General features: G+C 42.5%; 1 protein-coding gene across 4 annotated transcripts in view; it reads right to left on the bottom strand.

The window, feature by feature from the left end:
* BCL2L13 (BCL2 like 13) overlaps window positions 1-23,092 on the bottom strand; it is an 80,910-nt gene that overhangs the window by 28,614 nt on the left and 29,204 nt on the right. For 2 of the 4 annotated variants that reach the window (XM_021719406.1, XM_021719408.1), the window contains exons 3-4: window positions 13,027-13,134; window positions 7,497-7,653 (exon numbers count right to left, since the gene is read on the bottom strand). In XM_021719406.1, coding sequence (XP_021575081.1) covers window positions 7,497-7,653; window positions 13,027-13,134 — 265 coding nt within the window. Of the gene's footprint in view, window positions 1-3,132; window positions 3,203-7,496; window positions 7,654-13,026; window positions 13,135-23,092 lie in introns of all 4 variants that reach the window. The other 2 variants (XM_021719405.1, XM_021719407.1) reach the window with 2 other exon arrangements.

Raw genomic sequence — 23,092 nt, 5'->3', positions numbered from 1 at the left:
TACACTGTAAAAAATCAGGCAGCCCCGCCGACATTCTAGCTTTTTTTTCTCTTTGATGGTCATTTTCTTCTCTTTTCCTATAAACAGACAAGTACATAGAAAAAAATAATACCCATGAGGACAAAAAGAGAAAATTACCTACAATTCTGAGATAACAACTATGTACTTTGGCACATATCAGTCCCAATTATTTTTCTAGGCACATATATTCTCTATTTATTCATGTGCATTTTTAAAACACAAAGATCATATTGTTAGTATAGGTTTGTGATCAGCTTTTTCACTATACTTTTTTGGATATATTTAAAGAGGAGCCAGGTGTGGTGTCTCACGCCTGTAATCCCAGCACTTTGAGAGGCAGAGGTGAGAGGATTGCCCAAACCCTGGGGTTCAAGACCAGCCTGGGCAACTTAGTGAGACCTCATCTCTACAGTAAATCAAAAAAATCAGCTGAGTGTGTTGGCGTGGGCTTGTAGTTACAGCTACTTGGAAGACTGAGGTGGAAAGACTGCCTGAGCCCAGCAGGTCGAGGCTGGGGTGGCCGTGAGTGTGCCACTGCACTCTAGCCTGGGAGACAGAGTGAGACTCCAACTCAAAAAAAAAAAAAACCAAAATAAAATAAATAAGTAGCATTCTACCATGATGCCTTTAAATCCTTTTACTAATGAACTGATCATCAATTTGCCCCTGACTTGGCATGCTTTGTAGACTTCTTTCTTTGATGGGTTTCATTTGAGCTTCATTTACTTGAAAGATAGCCATACACAAATAAATAATGTTATATCAGAATTTTGTAAACTTTCACACTAAATGTAAAACATGAGCTAACTGCTTCAAATCAGCCCATGTGATTTTGATGGGGGCGTGACAATTTCAGTAGCCTGTTATCATAAGACAGGTTCTTTTCTGCCTTGGAGGACTCAGGAGAATAATACCGGATTCAGCAGAGCAAGTAATGTTCTAATTGGCACTCCTCACTTGTATGAGGGATTTAAGCCATAACCTTGAAGGTTAACAGGTAGCTCCCTGATCCAGGGACTAAAATGAAACAGGAAATGGGGAACAAAAAGGTAGGGTGAAGAAATAGTGAAGACTGTGGTTTACCCAGATTTTTTAGGATAACCCTAGAATAGGAGATGGGGGGTGGTAGAGATACAAGAGCTGGTCATTAACAGTCACTAGACAGGGGAAGAAGGCCAGTAATGTTAGGTACCCAAATATTTGGTGCTTGATATATTAAGAAATATATTACAACCAAGCTCAATTTTTTGGTATAAATCAATTTCAAATTCCATATGAAAGAGTATTTTCTTTTATTTCAAAAAAGCAAATAAGGCAAATAGATACCTATTTTTAATTTGTGGAGAAATAGATACTTTAAATTATTTACTGATAAGTAACATATTAAAACTCTGTAGGCTGGGCTCAGTGGCTCAGCCTGTAATCCCAGCACTTTGGGAGGCCGAGGCAAGGGGACTGCCTGAGCCCACAGATTCAAGACCAGCCTGGGCAATTTGGCGAGATCTCGTCTCTACAATAAATCAAAAAAATCAGACCGGGCTCGGTGGCTCAGCCAGTAATTCCAGCACTTTGGGAGGCCGAGGTGAGTGAATTGCCTGAGCCCACAGGTTCGAGACCCACCTGGGCAACTTGGCGAGACCTCATCTCTACAATAAATCAAAAAATATCCGGGTATGGTAGCGTGTGCCTGTAGTTCCAGCTACTTGGAAGGCTGAGGCGGAAGGATCGCCGGAGCCCAGCAGGTTGAGGCTGTGGTGGCCGGGAGTGGCCACTGCACTCCAGTCTGGCCACTGCACTCCACAGAGTGAGACTCCAACTCAAAAAAAAAAAAATTAGCCAGCCGTGGTAGCACTTGCCTGTAGTTCTGGCTACTTGGAAGGTTGAGGCAGAAGAATCACCAGAACCCAGCAGGTCAACGCTGGAGTGGCTATGACCATGGCACTGCACTCCAGCCTGAGCAATGGAGTGAGACTCCAACTCATAACAAACAAACAAAAAAACTCGATAATAGTAACTATTTGGGAACAAGGTCCCATGTGTTAAAGCTAATATAGTTGTCGTTTACTGAGTGCTTACAATGGTGCTAAACAATGTGCTAAATAAGTATCATATATTATCTCATCTAATTCTAATAAAACATATGAGGTTAATATTATTGCTTCCATTTCACAGATGAGAAAACTAAGATTTAGAGAGCTTAATCAACCTGCTCAAAGACAAATATCTTGTCCATGGCAAACAAGATTTGAAACAAGTTTGATTATGTACCTAACACACATCAATTAAGTACACAAAGTCACACAGTCAGGCTCACATTATAAACAGTTCTGAGTAGCGGTAGCTATTTATATAAGTAATTGTACTGAATTTTCTTATCCCTAGCACTAGATCACCCAGGCCCACTCTTCTTCCTCAACTAAGCTGAGCCACCCTATACTGCAGCTCCTTAGACTGTGCCTTTTCAGGGTGATAAGTAGAGTCTAAGATAATTAGCAATACGGTACAATGGAAAAAACACAGGAGGCTAGAATCAAAAGACCTCGGGTCTAGTGCTGGTTCCAAAATGTACTAGTCAAAGGCTCATTGAACTTTTTTCTTGATTAGTCACCCAACCTAACTAACTAAATAACAAAACAAGACCTAATAAAATCCATTCTGCCATCTATAAAGAGATGGTCCAATGAGATGTAACATGAGAAGGTTTTCAACTATAAAAGCACAATACAAATGACATTATTCATCTAAGAGAACAAAAGAGGCTGTCTCCCAAACACAGTCCTAATCCCTTCCCCGAAGGCACACCCCATGTTAACAAATAACCAATTGAAGATACATTTCACAATAAACCGGAGAAATGAAGAAATGATGAGAAACTCAAGACAGATAGGAAGGAAGGGTGGCATACTATAGGATACACATCTGTGACAAAGCAGAACCCTGCAGCATTAATCCAAAATCCAATTTAACCAAAAATATCCATTTAACACATTCGGGTTTATGCATTAAATAATGAGCTCTAACAGTTTTCTGCTGCATGATGCTACCAATTCCTCCTATACTTTATAATCAATGCACTCAAATCTTGTAAGAGAAAAGATCATTTGGTGATACCTTATTCCAGCCGCTGGCATGAACTGCGGTCTCCAATGTACATTCCCGAAATGCCTGATATGTCACTGGCCTGTAGAGATGTTTTTAAAAGTCTGTGTCACAAAGAAGGAAAATTCTAAATCTCCAGATGAATAAATACAGTTACTATTCTGTTGAACTTTTTGCCAAAGTGACAGGATTATTCAACACATTATTTTGTACAAGATGTGGCTTTTCACATGTGGCATGCATTTTTTTTCAAGCATTCTATAGGCTAAGATGCATTCTTGGGAAATAATAATAAACAAGATATATGTACATTCTCATAATTCTTTGTAATTGCTTAGAACTTATCTGGTAGGCTTTCTATGATGTAGATATATACCTGGGTTATTAATGTTGGAAAAAATAATAACAAATATGATCTCATTAGTAAAATTAAAACCACAGTTTTTATTTTTTAAAGGCAAAATACCTAAAATATTTAAAAACTAAAGAGATGTGTTACTGAAAGATACATCAACTTTTCAAATTGAGGATATAAGAGCTGGAATAAACAAGGGCAACAAAGTCTTGTTTTTAAAAATAATTTGTTTATTTATTTGTTTTTGAGATGGGGTCTCCCTATGTCACCCAGGCTGGTCTTTAACTCCTGGTCTCAAGCGATCCTCCCACCTCAGCCTCTAGAGTAGCTGGGATTACAGGCGTGAGCCAACACACGGCTCAAGTCCTATTTTTAACCTGGAGTCTTATGATATAAGATCCTGGAGGGTAGAGAGATAAGCCACTCCGATTATTTGCATGTAAGCCCTAGTCATACAAAACCTCAAATCACGAGTGATGACAACATTCACTCAGGTATTTGTTGAAAGACTTTAAGTACTACATTTTAAGCACTGGTTCATGTGTAAATTTTAAAAACAAACGAAAACCTTGGTGCCAAGTAACACATGAGGGCATCAATAGCTTGAATGATAAATTTAATAAAATTTATCCCCTCTTCTTCCGGTGTTTGGGCAAAGTACTAGTATACATGTTAAAAAAATAAAAGAGCTGGGGGAGTCTTGCTTTTCTAGGACTTTCAAATTCCATTCCAAAGGCATTTTCTGCTCTGACCACTCTGGTCTGTAATCTCTTTAGCTTATGAATATTTAAGATCAATAACAGCTACCATTTATTGGTGGCTTATCATGTTAAGTTTTATATTTTATGTTACACATCATTTTACAGATAAGGAAACCAAAGCTCAGAAAAGCTAAGCGATTATCCCAAACACACAGCTGGCAAGCAGCAAGGTAGGAATTCACACCCAATTAGAGCTGGCTCCAAATGCCACTACTCTTATTTCAAGTTAGGATTTTGACACATGCCACCACAATGTCTAGATGCCACATGTGGCTAATAAGCATCAGAAATGTAGCTAGTGTTGTGCTGAAAGTATGATACACATGCTGGATTTCAAAGACTTAGAAGGAAAAGAGAATGCAAAATATTTCACTAATCGTTTTTTGTATTGAGTACATGCTGAGATGATATTTTGAATCTACAGGGCTAAATATATTACTGAAAATTTTTAAAATAATTTCACTTTTTCATGTGGCTGCTAGAAATGTTTAAATTACATATATGTATGTGACTTGCACTCTATCTATCAAACAGCACCGGTCTAAATATTTTGGAAATGGTATGGTGATACACATGTCATTCTTTATACAAGTCAACATTCAATCATTACCACAGTGATGCCTGAAGGGAGATGACATACCAGGGATGGCATTTATAATGATGAGATGTGCACAGTATATACCACCTTACTGACAGCACATTCCCATTAAAGTAAGCGCAGTATTCTTTAGAAGACTTGAGCTAAATAGTAGATGCCTGTAAAACTTGAACTTCAGCAGATACTACACAGTCTACCTACCTATATTCTCCCTGAAGCTTTACTTGCGTGTATCAGTCCCTTCACTTCCTTTCCTGAACTGTTGGATGCTGCTGTGGGTCACAGTAGTCCTTACTGGCAGTTTGTCTACCAGGCTAAAGTACTTTAGCATCCTTCAGAACGAAACATGATTTGAAACATTATTATGTACACACATTTATGCACATAAATGCAGCAGATTAAAACATTCAAAGGAAATCAAATACATAGTAAAGCAGCTGAATAACCAGCCCTACCTATTGAGCTATTAGAATAATGCAAAGAAGAAAAGGTGGAGGGGATACCTTTTGAAACTGCTAGTGTTCTACTTGAAGAGTTCAGATTAATTTCTTACTTCAGCAAAACTATCTGGAGTAGATGGTACTTTCTTTGCTTTTTATTTTTAATTTTGAAGATGTGGGGTACAATTCAGGGTCAGGGATACAAATATTCATTATGTAGGCGCCCTTGTTGATATGAGGTGTGTCGCCCTCCCCCCCCACCCCGGCCCCGGGGTGGTATTTTCCACCTTAAGTTACTGCTTCAACCTGCATGAGACTTCTAGTTTATCATCAATCTGTTATTTTCAAGGTATTATTCCCAGAGCTTAAAACTTTCTAAAGTAGAGTTCTGAAAAAAATGTATTCATAAAAAGACCTGATTTTGCCAGGCATGGTGGCTCAAGCTGTAATCCCAGCACTTTGGGAGGCTGAGGCGAGGAGGATTGCCTGAGCCCAGGGGTTCAGGACCAGTCTGGGCAACTCGGCGAGACCTGGTCTCTACAACAAATAAAAAAATTAGCCAGGTGCGGTGGTGCGTACCTGTGGTTCCACCTACTTGGAAGGCTGAGGCAGAAGGATCATCTGAGCCCAGCAGGTCGAGGCTGCAATGGCCATGAGTGTGCCACCATACTCCAGCCTGGGTGACAGAGTGAGACTCCGACTCCAAAAAAAAAGACCTGATTTTGATAGGTAGCAAACTTAAAAAATAATTATATCAGTATTCAGGGTTTGGGGAAAAAATAAATATTCATCAAAGGTAATTTTCTTTTAAATAGAATTTGTAGTGAGAAGATACTAATTTTTCCTGTAGATTATGAAAAAGACATTACTTTAAAAAAAACTATATAATACCAATAAAGTTAAAATTAACAGATGGAGAAATCGAAATATTAAGAGTGAAATGGTTTCAAAGTCACCGTTTGTATCAAAGTTGAAAAAGACTCTTTTGCCTACACCTTGCTGTGATTTTACTCCTGGTCCCAAAGGCTTTAAATGGTTTTTTGGGGGGAAGAGAAGGAAGCAGCAAAGTTCTTTCTCATATCATATATCCTTAACGTACAAAATATCCCCAAGTATAGGTGTTCTAGTTTAAGAAGAGTGGAAGGCCCTCACGAGCCCCACCCGCTCAATCCATCCCTTACCTTTCAGAGGCCCCTCCAGCACCTCAGTGCCCAAGGCTTCCCAGGAGAGTTTTTGAAAACCACTGCTGTGAATCCAAATTTCCTGTTTAAGTTTTGTTTCCCAACACTCATATCCTTCTCTCTACGCTTAGTTTAAAATTTCTCTATATATAAGGTCAAGAAAATCCAAATATTATTTCATTTCACTGTCTAAGTGTAGTTAGGACTTTTATGTATGCTCATTTTACCAGACTGCAGAAACAAATTGAATTCTCCTAAAACCCAAATTGCTCTCTTCTAACAAATGGTAAACTATAACCTTTGCCTATATGAACGTAAGGAATTGCCTTATTGAATCAGTAATCTGGCATTGAATTTTGGCCCTTTTAGTGAAGAAAGGTCTTCATCCAGTTGTATAAGGTCGCCAAACTTCATTAAGACATTTTTCTAATTCAAACCCACTCCTAAATGATTCTCAACAAAGAATTAGGGGAAATAAATTTTTAAAACTTACAATAAATGATTTCTACTTCAATATGCTTCTATTCTTACTAGCTTCTTGACTTTAGGTTTACTGTGGTCAGAACCACAGCTGGGAGAGAAGGCTGTATTACAAGGATGGAGAAGCAGTTGCACGGGCAGTTCCACCACAGCTGGGATTTGGATATAACGTTTAAAACAGACATCATGCTCATCCCTCACTGCAATGCACAAGCCCCTCGCCATCAGGCTGACGCTGGCCACTAGAGGAAAGAGTGGTAAAAGGTGGTCAAGACAAGAGAAACAGCATTTACCAACCAGCAAAGGTATCTGTCAAAGCCTGATAGCTCAACAGGTAAACACAAATGAACAAATCTATGCTGGAACAGCTACATCACTGCTCTGAATCGAAGTCCTTATTCAACACACAAACAGATGTCTTGGGAAAGCAAACGCAAAAAGAAGAAAGCGAGAAAAGAAGTGACATCATTCACCGAAGACAAAGCCTTAACAATGCAGCGCCGCATGAGAGGCCCAGAGACTCCTCCAAGAAGCCCATTCCCACTCAGCAAGACAACTCACTGGCTGAGGAGCACTCGCAACGCTTTGTACAGAGGCTCTTGCAGTTCCTGAGACACTTTTTCGCCAAGATGGGCCAAGCAGTCTTCCATTGAGCTTTCTGGGTTAGCAGGGCTGAACACTGGTGAAGTGTGACGGTCAAATCCTGTGCTGGTGAAGGCTGAAGACAGGGCGAAAGACAAATCTAACTTAACAAACAAATATCAAAAGTTGTGCTATAAAAGCCCAGGCTATTAAAACAGCTATTAGGGCCGGGCATGGTGGCTCATGCCTGTAATTCCAGCACTTTGGGAGGCAGAGATGAGAGGATTGCCTGAGACCACGAGTTGGAGGCCAGCCTGAGCAACTTGGCGAGACCTTGTCTCTACAATAAATCAAAAACTTAGCCAGGTGTGGTAGTGTGCACCCGTGATTCCAGCTACTTGGAAGGCCAAGGCAGAAGGATTGCCCGAGCCCAGCAGGTTGAGGCTGCAGTGGCCATGAGAATGCCACTGCTCTCCAGCCTGGGTGACAGAGTGAGACTGACTCAACAACAACAACAGACAGCTATTAGGAACAAGTCGGCTGGGAGCAGTGGCTCAAGCCTGTAATCCCAGCACTTTGGGCGAGGAGGACTGCCTGAGCCCACGGGTTCGAGACCTGCCTGGGCAACATGACAAGACCTTGTCTATACAATAAACCAAAAAACTAGCTGGGCATGGTAGTGTGTACCTGTGGTTCCAGCTACTTGGAAGGATGAGGTAGAAGGATCGCCAGAGCCCAGCATGTTGATGCTGGAGTGGCCATCAGTCCCATCGCACTCCAGCCTGGGCAATGAAGTAAGACTTCAACTCAAAAAAGAGAGAAAGCGGGGCTCGGTGGCTCAGCCTGGAATCTCGTGCTTTGGGAGGCTGAGGTGAGTGGATGGCCTGAGCCCGCGGGTTCGAGACCCGCCTGGGCAACTTGGCGAGACCTCACCTCTACAATAAAATCAAAAATTAGCCGGGTGTGGTAGCGCGTCCCTGTAGTTCCAGCTACTTGAAAGGCTAAGGCGGAAGGATCGCCGGAGCCCAGCAGGTCAAGGCTGCGGTGGCCGAGAGCGGCCACTGCACTCCAGTCTGGGTGACAGAGTGAGACTCCAACTCAAAAAAAAAAAAAAAAAAGAGAGGAAAAAAAAGAGAAAAAAGGAACAAGTTAATCATTATAAGTCACTTTTAAAAGCCAGATAATCGGCGGGGCTTGGTGGCTCAACCAGTAGTCCCAGCGCTTTGGGAGGCCCAGGTGAGTGGATTGCCTGGGCCTGCCCGGCCAACTTGGCAAGACCTCATCTCTACAATTAAAAAAAAAAAAAATCAGCCTGGTATGATAGCATGTGCCCGTAATTCCAGCTACTCGGAAGGCTGAGGCAGAAGGATCGCCAGGGCCCAGTGGGTCGAGGCTGCAGTGGCTGGGAGCGTGCCACTGCACTCCAGTCTGGGCGACGAAGTGAGAGTCCAACTCAAAAAAAAAAGCCAGATAATCATTACGGACATCAATCATTCCTGGAACACAAACACCAATAGGCCCTAAATTTAGAGGTTGTTTTTTTTTTTTTTGAGTTGGAGTCTCACTCTGTCACCCAGACTGGAGTGCAACGGTCGCTCCCAGCCACTGCAGCCTCAACCTGCTGGGCTCCGGCGATCCTTCCGCCTCAGCCTTCCAAGTAGCCGGAACTATAGGCCCGCGCTACCACGCCCAGCTCATTTTTGATTTATTGTAGAGATGAGGTCTTGCTAAGTTGCCCAGGCGGATCTCGAACCCACGGGCTTAGGCGATCCACTCACCTCAGCCTCCCAAAGGCACGGGATTACAGGTTGAGCCACCGAGCCTGGCTGAGGTTGTTTTTTTAAAGAAAGATTTTAATGAGAAGCTTAGTTTTATAAGAAGAAAACAAGTAAACTGACATGTTAAAATATGCTAACCAATTTAGTTTATTATTACTGACCAACTCAGTGTTAAGAAGGATAAATGAGAAGCAACTCCTGGCTCTACCATTTCTCTATTAAAATTTGTGTTTTTTTTGAGTTGGAGTCTCACTCTGTCACCCAGGTTGGAGTGCAGGGGCACGCTCACAGCCACCGCAGCCTCGACCTGCTGGACTCAGGTGATGCTTCCACCCCAGCCTTCCAAGTAGCTGGACCTATAGGCGCACGCTACCATACCCACCTTATTATTTTTTTTACTTATTATAAAGACAAGATCTCACCAAATTGCCCAGGCTGGTCTCGAACCCCTGGGTTTAGGTAGTCCTCTCGCCTCGGCCTCCCAAAGTGCTGGGATTACAGGTTGAGCCACCAAGCCCGGCCAAAAATGGCACTTCTTAAGCCAGATTCTAATCGGTTTACTCTACCTCAGAGGATGAGTCCATTGCTTTCATTCCTTTACTAAAATGAACTTTCAAACTCAGTATCACTACACATGGACACATTTTAAAACTATGAAGGTTATACAAGCATAAAAGTTGAACCTGGAGCCGGGCTCGGTGGCTCATCCTGTAATCCCGCGCCTTTGGGAGGGTGAGGTGAGTGGATTGCCTGAGCCCACGGGTTTGAGACCCGACTGGGCAGGCGAGACCTCATCTCTACGATAAATCAAAAAATCAGCCGGGCGTGATAGCGCGCGCCTGTAGTTCCAGCTACTTGGAAGGCTGAGGCGGAAGGATCGCCGGAGCCAGTTCAAGGCTGCGGTGGCCGGAAGCGGCCACTGCACTCCAGTCTGGGCAACAGAGTGAGATTCCAACTCAAAAAAAAAAAAAAAAGTTGAAACTGGAAAAGGCAGTCATAAGTTACCCCTCCTCAGTTCTACCAGCTTCTCACCTACTTCCTAACCCCACCTTCTGAAGATTCCACCACTCCCTGAGCGCATGATGGGCAGGCAGAGAACTGCTGTTGCAGAAGCGGGAAGCAGAGCCTGAAATCCCAGCAGAGCAGGCACTGACACCCCCTCCCAACAGTTGCCAATCACCTTCATAAAATACTGTATTCACCTCAGGCTTGCTCCTAGGCTGCAAATGCTACTACAGAAGTATGTCTTTCTTTCTTCTTTTCTTCTTTTTTCTCTTTTGAGTCAGAGTGTCACTCTGTTGTCCAAGCTACAGTGCAGTGGTACAATCGTGGCCACCATAGCCTCTGCCTCGACTTGCTGGGCGCAGGTTATCCTTCTGCCTCACTTTCCCAAGCAGCTGATACTACAGGTACGTGCTATAACACTTGGCTAATTTTTTGATATATTGTAGAGATGAAGTCTCGCCATATTGCCCAGGCTGGTCTTAAACTCCTGAGCTCAGGCAATCCTCTTGCCTCCGCCTTCCAAAGCGCTGGGATTACAGGTGTGAGCCACCACACCTGGCCTCATTTTAATGACCAGTTTAGAAAAGATGGGGTTGACCGGGCTTGTTGGCTCAGCCTGTAATCCCAGCACTTTGGGAGGCCGAGGCGAGTGGACTGCCTGAGCCTGCAGGTTTGAGACCAACCCAGGCAACTTGGTGAGACCTTGTCTCTACAATAAATAAAAAAAATTAACTAGGTGTGATAGTGCGTACCTATAGTTCCAGCTACTTGGAAGGCTGTGGTGGAAGGATCACCAGAGCCCAGCAGGTCAGCGCTGGGGTAGCCATGATTGTGCCACTTCACTCTGCCTTGGGCAACACAGTGAGACTCCAAAGAAAAGAAAATATGGGATTTAATAAAAGAGTGTATGCCTTTTGTTCCTCTCTTGTCCTTTCTGGGCTTTTTGCCCATTGTACTACACAGCAGTACTGTTATCCGAATGTGGATTAAGGCTTAGGAGAGATTTGGAAATTTAATCAGTTCAAAATGTTGATATAGGGATATAAAGACTAGCATTAGGTTTCTGGATTATTTGTACATTTCTATTCATATCCTTTCTCTACTAATAGGGAATTAATTTATAAACATAATTTTTTTTTTGTTTTCTGAGATAAAGTCTTGCTCTACTGTCCAGGCTGAAGTGCAGTGGTGCAATCACAGCTCACTATAACCTCAAACTCCTGGGCTCCAGGGATCCTTTAGCCTCAGCCTGCTGAGTAGCTGGCACTACAGGCACACACCACACCTGACTAATTTTTAAATTTTTTCTAGAGATGAGGTCTCACTATGTTGTCTGGACTGGTCTCAATCTCCTGGACCCAAGTGACCCTCCCACCTCAGTCTCCCAAAGCGCTGGGATTATAGGCGTGAGCCATGGTGCCCCGCCTATAAACATAATTTATAATTTTGTTCACTAAAAATTGTTGGACCAAGCCAGGGTCGGTGGCCCAGCCTGTAATCCCACACTTTGGGAGGCTGAGGTGAGCGGATTGCCTGAGCCCGCGGGTTCGAGACCTGCCTGGGCAACTTGGAGAGACTTCATCTATTTACAATAAATAAAAAATTAGCCGGGCGTGGTAATGCACACCTGTAGTTCCAGCTACTTGGAAGGCTGAGGCGGAAGGATCGCCGGAGCCCAGCAGGTCGAGGCTGTGGTGGCCGAGAACGACCACAGCACTCCAGTCGGGGAGAAGGAGTGAGACTCCAACTCGGAAAAAAAAAAAACAAAACCACTTAACCTTTTAAATGGATGAATTTTATGGTACGTAAAATATATCTCAATAAAGCTGTTACAATTACTGGGAAAGATGTTCAAAACAGTATTTACTTATGGAAGGCAAAAGAGGAATTAACTCAAATGTTGTGTAGTAGTAGTTTGTTGTAAAAAAAAGAAAGAACCCAAATGCTATTCTCAATAATAAGGGAACAACCGAGTAAATAGTCAATGAATAAAATTTCATGCAGTTAGTATAATATTTTTTAAGTTCATGATATAATGTTATGTACAAAATATGTTGCTATAAAGTTATATGTACATTATAATTACAACCATCTATAGCATATATGCAAGCAAAAATGAAAGCAGTTTTCTTACCTTTTTCCTTTTAATTTTTTTTTTTATAAAGTTTATGGCTCATGACTGTAATCTCAGCACTTTGGGAGGCAGAGGCAAGAGGACTGCCTGAGCCCAGGGGTTTGAGACCAGCCTGGGCAACTTGGTAAGGCCTCATCTCTACAATCAAAAAATCAGCCAGGTGTGGAGGCATGTACCTGTAGTTCCAATTAATTGGAAGGTTGAGATGGAAGGATTGCCTGAGCCCAGCAGGTGGAGGCTGTGGCGTCTGTGAGCACTCCAGCTTGGGTGACAGAGTGAGACTTCGACTCAAAAAATAAATAAAATAATAAAATAATAAAAAATAAAGGTATCCAACTATAGTTAAAGACCTTAAAATGACCATTTAGTTCATTATTTAACACCAGAAACAGCTACATCGAGATTGTTGGGCATAGTTTGGAAACTTTTAAACGCCTATGCCCCAGGAAAGAAAACAGGCTACCTTTAGTTTCACCTTTATATCTTACACCAATGAAGTTGTGTAATGTTGAGAACACCCTAGTGTGAAAATCAGATTAAAGCAACACTAAACCACAGCAAACAGAATCTAGGAAAATAAAAATAAACAGACCTTCAGAAATTTCTTTGTCGAGGGACTTTAACTCTTCTTCAATTTCAGCTTTAACTTTTAATAAAACTTCTTGATCCACAGACTGTGAAGCTACATCTAGTTGAACTCCTGAAACCAACAAAAAGGTTAGCATTGAAAGAGGGGGAGAAAAGCCATTAGAATACAGTAGTTTTTTACTTAAGTCAGAGAATGCGAAATACAAATTCGTTATCAAAGCTAGGGAGGGCAGGAGACTTTTGCAATAATTAAGAAAAAAACACCTTAGTAATAAGTATTTGGGCCTAGCTAGTGAGAGTGACATCTTTCCAGATATTTCTGCCAGAAATAGGAAAAGGGAACAGAACCTTCAGAAGCACATTAACTCAGCAGGAGACTGGGAGAAGACCAAAATCATCTTGTGGAGTGTGGGCCCCTTGTAGTACACTCGGAATTTGTTCCTCTGGATCAACCAACCAACCAAAGTTTTTATCTGGAAGTTCTGAGAAGGTTGCAAAGAAACGTCCTGAGTTGTGGCAAACAGGTGACTGGTTCTTCTACCATGACAACACACCTGCCCACACCATGCTGAGTGTTCAGCAGTTTTTGACCAAAATGGCATGACCAGTTTCACCCCAAATTATTATTTTTTCCTCTAGATGAAAAAAGTCCTCAAAGGGAAATGTTTTGCTACATAGAAGAGGTTAAACAAAAAACGGCAGAAGCACTAAAAGGGAGCCGGGCTCGGTGGCTCAGCCTGTCATCCCAGCTCTTCGGGAGGCCAAGGCTAATGGAATGCCTGAGCCTGCGGGTTTGAGACCAGCTCCGGCAACTTGGCAAGACCCCATCTCTATAATAAATCAAAAAATTATTAGCTGGGTTCGGTGGCTCAGCCTGTAATCCCGTGCCTCTGGGAGGCTGAGGTGAGTGGATTGACTGAGCCCATGGGTTCGAGACCTGCCTGGGTAACTTGGCAAGACCGCATCTCTACAATAAATCAAAAAATTAGCCAGGCATGGTAGCGCGCGCCTGTAGTTCCAGCTACTTGGAAGGCTGAGGCGGAAGGATCGCCGGAGCCCAGCAGGTCGGGGCTGCGGTGGCTGGGAGCGGCCATTGCACTCCAGTCTGGGCGACAGAGTGAGACTCCAACTCAAAAAATAAAATAATTAATTAATTAATTAAAAAAATTAGCTGGGTATGGTAGCACATACCTGTAGTTCTGGCTACCTGGAAGGCTGAAGTGGGAGGATCACCGGAGCCCAGCAGGCCGACACTGGGGTGACTGTGAGTGTGCCACTGCACCCCAGCCTGGGTGATGGAGTGAGACTCCAACTCAAAAAAAAAAAACTAGCTGGGTGTGGTGGTACACACTTGTAGTTCCAGCTACTTGGAAGGCTGAAGTGGAAGGATCACCTGAGCCCAGCAGGCAGAAGCTGAGGTGGCCGTGGGTGTGCCACTGCACTCCAGCCGGGGCAACAGTGAGATTCCAACTCAGAAAAAAAAAAAGAAGCAGCACTAAAAGCAGCACAAAATCGATTGATGCATTCAAAAACTGTTTTGAGCAGCAAGAAAAGCATCTCAATAGATATATTGTATCAAATGAAGAGTACTTTGAAGGTGACTGAAGTTTAAACATGTAAGAATAAATACACAACTTTTAATAAATTAATTAATTTATTTTTGAGTCCCCCCCCCATAGAGTTCCCTGATGGCTATAGCTAATATCAAGTGTTGGGACGCTATACAAATCATTTTGTATAGTCATGTATGTATGTATATGTATACATACATGTACACAAATGAAATCCTCATAATAGGATTTATGAGGATAATAACTTATTTGAGATATGTTATTATTATTATTCTTTTCTTTTTCAGTGAACCACTTTTTTTTTTTTTTACTTTTAAGATGTGTGGTTCTACAATAAATCAAAAAATTAGCCAGGCGTGGTAGTGCGCGCCTGTAATTCCGCTACTCGGAAGGCTGAGGTGGAAGGATCGCCGGAGCCCAGCAGGTCGAGGCTGCGGTGGCTGGGAGTGGCCCCTGCACTCCAGTCTGGGCGACAGAGTGAGACTCCAACTCAAAAAAAAAAAAAAAGATGTGTGGCACAATTCAGGATTAGGTATACAAATGTTCGTTATACAGGTACACCTGATGAGGTGTGCCCCCCTCCCTCCCCAGGCAGATTCCCACTGCTGCCAATCCCACTTCCCCTCCCTCTCCCGGCAGTTTCCTACTACTGCTAATCCTTTTCTTATAATATTACGATAATTGTTCAAGGTCCGCTTGTGAGTGAGAACATGCAATACTCAGTTCTTTATTTTTGTGAAAGATCACTCAGTATTATAGACTCTAAGTCCATCCAGGTTGCTGTGAAGTTCGTGGTTTTGTTCTTCTTTATGGCTGCATAATATTTCATCGTGCCGTTATTATTATTATCCTCATTTTGTAGGTGAGAAAATGGAGGCACAGGGAAGAGCCCTGCCCAAAGATGTTCAGACAGCAGAACTCAGACACAAACACAGGCAACCTAGTTTCAGGGGTCTGGGCTATTAGCCACTAAACACTGCCTCTCAACATGCTGAAAAGTATGGGCTCTATAAAGTAAAACACCCCAACATTCAGGACTTTCTCTATGATCATGATCTCCTAATCACAGCAGTTCTTAAGTTTTTTTAGATTTCTGCCCCTCAGAGAATGTAAATAAAACAGTGGCCCCTCTTCTCAGAACATTCAGCAAGCAATTTCAGGAGACTGAGAAGGAAAGATCACCTGAGTCCAGCAGGTTGAGGCTGCAGTGAACCGTGATTGTGCCACAGCACTCCAACCTAGGCAACAGAGTAAGACCCCACTCAAAAGAGAAACGTAAATAAATAAAACCAAGAAGTTTCTCCTGAAGGTTAAAAATGGGCAAACTTGGGAGTAAAGCAGCATAGTTCCTTTAGAGCTTTAAAAAGCTTACATTAAAAGTTCATGGCTGGGCTCAGTGGCTCAGCCTGTAATCCCGCGCCTTGGGAGGCTGAGGTGAGTGAACTGCCTGAGCCCGCAGGTTCGAGACCCACCTGGGCAACTTGGCGAGAACTAATTTCTACAATAAATCAAAAAATTAGCCGGGCGTGGTAGCACGCACCTGTAGCTCCAGCTACTTGGAAGGCTGAGGTGGAAGGATCGCCAGAGCCCAGCAAGTTGAGGCTGCGGTGGCTGGGAGCATGACACAGCACTCCAGCCTGGGTTGTCGACAGAGTGAGACTCCAACTCAAAAAAAAAAAAAAAATTCACGAACCCCCTCAGGTCTCCTCCTGCTCTGGGAGTTTTTATGTCCTTTCAATAAATCCTGCTTTCTCAAAAAGAAAAAAAAATTCACACTCTTACTACATTGTGAAAATATTCTTTCTTGAATAAATAGATTTTTCCTCTTGTTTCACATGATTTTAGTACTGCAGCGTAAAGATTTCTATGCAAACAAGAATTTCTTGATAAAAAACAGTCAAATCAATTGACACACTCAGCAGAATCCACATTCCTGGGAAATGGGCCAAATTCACAATCACAGCAATAATTCTGGCTTGGGTTTTAGCCGAAGGCATTCAAGAAAGTCAGAATAAGTCTGAGCCATTCTAGGAATCTGGCTCATTTCTGGGACTTAAATTCAAGCTTATCTGAGCACTCAGAGGATGTTGAATCAAATACTTAGTGACCAAGCTTCAGTCAAAGAAGAGTAATTTTTCATTTCCCCAAAGACTTGAGGTAAACAAATTGCTGTGAGTGACAAGTTCCCACCTGGGTGTAGAGAAGAGCCCTGTATCGACGACACTATGTCTCTTTTGCAAGGATCTCAGCAAAAGGAGCAGCAACATGATTCAGACCAGCAGGTTTGTGATCTACATTCTATCCACGCACGCACCAAAAAGACAGGCATTTGTCCTGAGCATCTTACTAGCACACACGTAAGTAAGATTGATCCCGTCCCTGACACTATAGCCTGGAGGTGTTCCAGAGGGGCAGGAAAACAGCATTTACAAAATGCCTGTAACTAACAGGCAACGTGGTAAACATTTCCTATGTGCTTTTTAATTTCCATGTCAACCTTATGAGAGAGAGATGAGATGACAGCTCCATTTGAAGATGAGGAAACTGAAGCTTGGATTGGCTCCACCACTACTATGGAGGGCTGTAATTGGCCAGTCTCACTACAAAACCATTAACCCAGGCTGTGCCCTCCCCATTTTCTGGCAGGATGGCTAGGAAGCAAATCCCTCAGAAACAATTTTGACATGACTGAATAGTAATAGAGACCAGAAAAGTGGTTTCGATCAGTGGTAATGTCTTCTGACATTGATATTCATGGCCACTTATTTAATCTTCACTTCATACAACCTGCAATTCAGGAGAAGGCCAATTATCACCAACAGATTTAGCCTCCAACTTATGAGAACTATGAATAGACCAGAAATACTGGGCACAGGTTATTCTCATGCAGTAAAAACAAAAGGAAGGTCTTGGTCTCTTGCACAGAATGGAGAACAAAGGGAAACAATCTGATGGAGAAAACCAGACCAGATGTTTGGCAATCTACTGATTCCTCCCACCAGGTGTTTGAAGCAGAGCCTCACCAGCTCACTTAAAACACCGCATCCACAGGCCACTCAGAACATAGTTACAGACACATTTCCAGGACATCTATGTTATTCACAACACTGGTTTCTACTACTGACAAATTTTATACAGAGGGGTATTAGCCATTTATATGTTTTCATTTTTGGAAAACAAATTAGAGAATTCCAAATTCAAAGACAGACTCTGAATTCATTACTCTGATTAATTAAAGCCAAGAAATCTGATTATTTTATCATCTGTAGGTCTTTTTTTGAGTTGGAGTCTCACTCTGTCACCCAGACTGGAGTGCAGTGGCCACTCCTGGCCACCGCAGCCTCGACCTGCTGGGCTCCGGCGATCCTTCCGCCTCAGCCTTCCAAGTAGCTGGAACTGCAGGCGCGTGCTACCACGCCCGGCTGATTTTTTTTTTTCAGTGTATTGTAGAGATGAGGTCTCGCCAAGTTGCCCAGGCAGGTCTCGAACCTGCAGGCTCAGGCAATCCACTCACCTCAGCCTCCCAAAGGCGCGGGATTACAGGCTGAGCCACCGAGCCCGGCTATCATCTGTAGGTCTTTAAGATATCTCTGAAAAACAGAAGGTTAAACATTTTTATGGCCAGGCGTGATGGCACACCCCTATAATCCCAGTACTTTGGGAGCCAAGGTCAGAGGACTGCCTCAGCCCACGGGTTCAAAACCAGCCTGGGCAACTTGGCGAGACCTCATCTCTACAATAAATCAAAAATTAGCTGGGCATGGTAATACAGTCGCGTGCCTGTAGTTCCAGCTACTTGGAAGGTTGAGGTGGATGGATCGCCTGAGCCAAGCAGGTCGAGGCTGCGGTGGCCGGGAGTGGCCACTGCACTCCAGTCTGGGCAACGGAGTGAGACTTCAACTCAAAAAAAAAAACTAAAAACCTCAGACTATTAATAGTTATTTGTGGAAAACATACAATTCCTTAAGTATTTCTAGTTGAAATGCAACAGGAAGGAGTCTCTCAATGTCATGATTAATATATTCTTTGCTTAATAATATTTCACTTATTTCTGCCTATATAAATACCTTTGATGAAACTACATACACAAAAACTTGAAAACATTATATAATACAGACACAATTTATTATGTAAAACTTGAAGTCAGGGTATTCTAGAAAGATGGCAATCTTTATAAATTCTCATAAAACATAAAAGTCTACCTTTACAGATAGGCTTTTAATAAGTCTCAACTACTATTTATAATTATAGTAGGTTTTCCTTTTAGAAGTAGTTTATAATGTTGGATTTCTCTAAAATAGCACCAATTAATATAACTGCACTAGGTAAAGTGACCTCCAGAATATACTGTGACGTTATTAAAGCAAAGGAAACATAGACTGGGAAATTAATTTAAGGTCAATCTTGTTTCTTTCAATAACATGATCTGTTTCCCTTCCTGCTCTCTGGAAAGTGGAAGATTAGCTTTGGAGTCAGGCACTCTAACTCATCACTGCATGTGACCTTGGGCAAGGAAAATAATCTTCTTGAGCCTCTCTTCTTATATAAAATGGGAGAATCATACCTACCACACAACCAAAGGGTTGTTATCAAGGGTAATGAGAAAAATGCCCAATAGATAGTAGTTTCCACTCACCAATCCCTTTCCTTCTCAAAAAATGTTACTATTTGACAATGAGCCTTCCCCAGTCCTTATGACTATGAACAGAAATCAGCTCATCAATCAATGACGCTTACACACACCCAGTTTTCCATACTGTAAGAGTTAGGATTAGCAGGGCAGTTTTCTGACAGTTTAAATAATGCCAAGAATCTATATTAGGACTGTTTTAACACAAACTAGGAGAAATCTTGATAGACAGTTACTCTTGCTCTTCGATTCCTGCTATAGAGAATGGCTTAATATCGATGGATCTATAACTAAAACCATTTTTTCCTAAGGATATGTCCAACATAGGACACAAAGAAATGCACTAGAAAATGCACTTATTATTGATTTATATTAAAAAATATAAGCCGGGCTTGGTGGCTCAGCCTGTAATCCCAGTACTTTGGGAGGCTGAGATTAGTGAACTGCCTGAGCCCGCGGGTTTGAGACCCGCCTGGGCAACTTGGCGAGACCTCATCTCTACAATAAATCAAAAATTAGCCGGGCTTGGTAGCGTGCGCCTGTAGTTCCAGTTACTTGGAAGGCTGAAGTGGAAGGATTGCCGGAGCCCAGCAGGTCGAGGCTGCAGTGGCCAGGAGCGGCCACTGCACTCCAGTCTGGGCGACTGAGTGAGACTCCACTCAAAAAAATATATATATATAACCTTAAGCCGGGCTCGGTGGCTCAGCCTGTAATCCCGCGCCTTTGGGAGGCTGAGGTGAGTGGATTGCCTGAGCCCGCGGGTTAGAGACCCGCCTGGGCAGCGAGACCTCATCTCAACAATAAATCAAAAATCAGCCGGGCACGGTAGCGCATGCCTGTAATTCCAGCTACTTGGAAGGCTGAGGCAGAAGGATCGCTGGAGCCCAGCAGGTCGAGGCTGTGGTGGCCGGGAAAGGCCACTGCACTCCAGTCTGGGTGACAGAGTGAGACTCCAACTCAAAAAAATATATATATAACCTTGGAGCCAGGCTCGCTGGCTCAGCCTGTAATCCCGCGCCTTTGGGAGGCTGAGGTGAGTGGATTGCCTGAGCCCAGGGGTTCGAGACCCGCCTGGGCAGGCAAGACCTCATCTCTACAATAAATAAAAAAATTAGCGGGTGTGGTAGCACGCGCCTGTAATTCCGGTCACTCGGAAGGCTGAGACGGAAGGATCGCTGGAGCCCAGCAGGTCGAGGCTGCGGTAGCCGGGAGTGGCCACTGCACTCCAGTCTGGGCGACAGAGTGAGACTCCAACTCAAAAAAAAATATATATATATATATATAAAACCTTGGGGAGAAAGGACACTTTTTTAAGGTTGCACATAAATTCAGAGGAATAAAAAGTAATCGGTATATTTTGAGGCTAGCTCAAATGACAAAAGGTAAAATAAATACAGAAGAAGAGAAATTATATTGCATAATACAACATGCGAACAGACCAACCACACTGATAGGAAAATAACAACATTTATTTATGGTGACAGACCATGATGGAGAATACTAAGAATGAGAATGGAAGGAGTCAGACGTCAACTATTACAACTATTACCTGCACATTTAGGAAAGTTTTAATCAGTGAATGAATCATGGAATTATAGATTTCAATTTGCAGTCTCTAAATGCTGTCAAGTCCATCCTCATTACATAAATGAAGACTATAACACCTAGAGAATGTAATGACTTGACCAGGCTCCAATAAATCATGGAGAAATAACATTAGAAACTAGATCTCCTGGTAAGTAAAATTATTACTGAATCTTAGAACATGTAATTACAATTTCTGGTGCACAGTAACAAATAAGAATATATGAATGCTTTATCTGCCATCTGTCACCTGCCTCTTTTTGGAAAATCTACATACCCAAAACATCAACACATCCACACAACCACTCACACCACCATCAATATCACCACCATCCCACAAAGTAAATGACAAAAATGTCTTGGTGACCATATGCCCCACCCCTGCCCCAGATTAAAGAACAGCAGCTGATTAAAGGAGAGCCTATTCTCCTGAGACTAATGTGATGCTGATTACACACGACAAGTTGTCATACTTGATAATAAACCATGTGGAAAATTTAAACCAGAAAAAGTCTGCTGCTGTTAGAACACAAAAGGTTATTTATTTAGCTAGCCAATGACACAGACAGATTCAGTGATTTTCATTTAATTAATCCTCTCCACCCAGATTTACTAAAGCACAGAGCTATACAGTAGGGCCAATGCAGCATAAATCCTGTACTATAAACTGAGAGAGAAATACTTCACAGATAAACAGACTTTACCACACTAAGTCCCACCCACCTCAGTTTCAAATGAAGAAGTCAGTTGAGTCAGCAATCATCATATTCCAGCCCTAAAATTCAATCAAGCTTTCAAAGTGAATATCAGATTAACAAAGACCAGTTCAAATGAGCCAGCTCTCCCAAAGCAAAATACTTCTAAATCTATGGTTCCCCAAACTGGGGACACATTAAAATTACCTATAAAGCATATTAAATTACAGACTCCCAGGTCCTAGCAGCGAGCAGCTGGTTCTGTGGTAGAGGGTAGAGCTCCATGAGCTTTGTTTTAATAAGCATTCAGGCAATTAGCCTTGGCAAATAGTACTCTAGACAGCCCAAGTAATGGAGAGAATGGACAGAATGGTCAATTGTTCATTAAATCGCAAAAACAAACACCCCAAAACATACTATACTGGACCAGCAAGTAAGAAACCAGATGTTTAAAAAAAAAAAAAAAAAAAACCAAATTCTAAAATGTGAGATTTTTGAGGTGAGTGGATTGCCTGAGTCCTCAGGTTCGAGACCCGCCTGGGCAACTTGGCGAGACCTCATCTCTACAATAAAATTAAAAAAAAAAAAATCATCCAAGCATGGTAGCATGTGCCTGTAATTCCGGCTACTCAGAAGGCTGAGGCGGAAGGATCGCCGGTGCCCAGCGGGTCGAGGCTGCAGTGGCTGGGAGCGGCCACTGCACTCCAGTCTGGGCGACAGAGTGAGACTCCAACTCAAAAAGGAAAAAAAAAAAAGAAAAGAATGAAACAGTACACATCTGGAAAGACTATCTTATGACTTGAAATGATGTTATATAAATCTGTCTTGAAAACTGGTTTGAGAACATTCCACAAATTGATCTACAGATTCAAAGCAATCCCCGTAAAAATGACAACTATGTTTTTTCCCAGAAATAGCCAAACCAATCCTAAAATTCATAAGGGATTGCAAGAGACACAGAAAAAAAGTAATCTTGAAAATAACAACATTGGAGGATTCATACTTCACAATTTTAAAGCTTACTACAAAGCAACAGTAATCAAGATAGAATGAGCTAGCAACAGATATATAAACCAATAGAACTGAAAAGAGAAGGCAGAAATAAATCTATATGGTTACCTGATTTTTTAGAAGGGTTCCAAGGCCCTTCAATGGGGGAAAAAATAGCCTTTTCAGCAAATGGTGTTGGGAAATCTGGCTGCCCCATGTAATCAGTCTACTCTCTGTTGCTTATAAAAGAATATCTGACACTGGGTAATTGATAAAGAAAAAGAATTTATTTCTTACAGCTCTGGAGGCTGAGAAGTCCATGGTCAAGGGACTAGGGTCGAGAGTCTTGCTGGTGGAGTCACTCAACAGAGTCCCAAGGTGGCACAGTATTGCATGGCAAGAGGGCTGAGCAAGCTGTTAGCACGGGTCTCTCTTCCTCTTATAATAAGGCCACCAGTTCCACTCCCATGATACCCCATTAATCCATTAACCCATTAATCCACTCATGGATTAATCCATTCACGAGGGCTGCTGTAGTTTGGCTTCCTTGACCCCTCTAAATCTCGTAGTAGATCTGATCCCCAGTGCTGGAAGTGGGGC

Source organism: Carlito syrichta, unplaced genomic scaffold (genome assembly GCF_000164805.1).
Source record: "Carlito syrichta isolate Samal-C Ts95f unplaced genomic scaffold, Tarsius_syrichta-2.0.1 Scaffold314629, whole genome shotgun sequence".
Classification (NCBI taxonomy): Eukaryota; Metazoa; Chordata; class Mammalia; order Primates; family Tarsiidae; genus Carlito; species Carlito syrichta.
The sequence above is the reverse complement of the archived record's forward strand: the minus strand, read 5'-3'. Positions and strand labels throughout refer to the sequence as shown.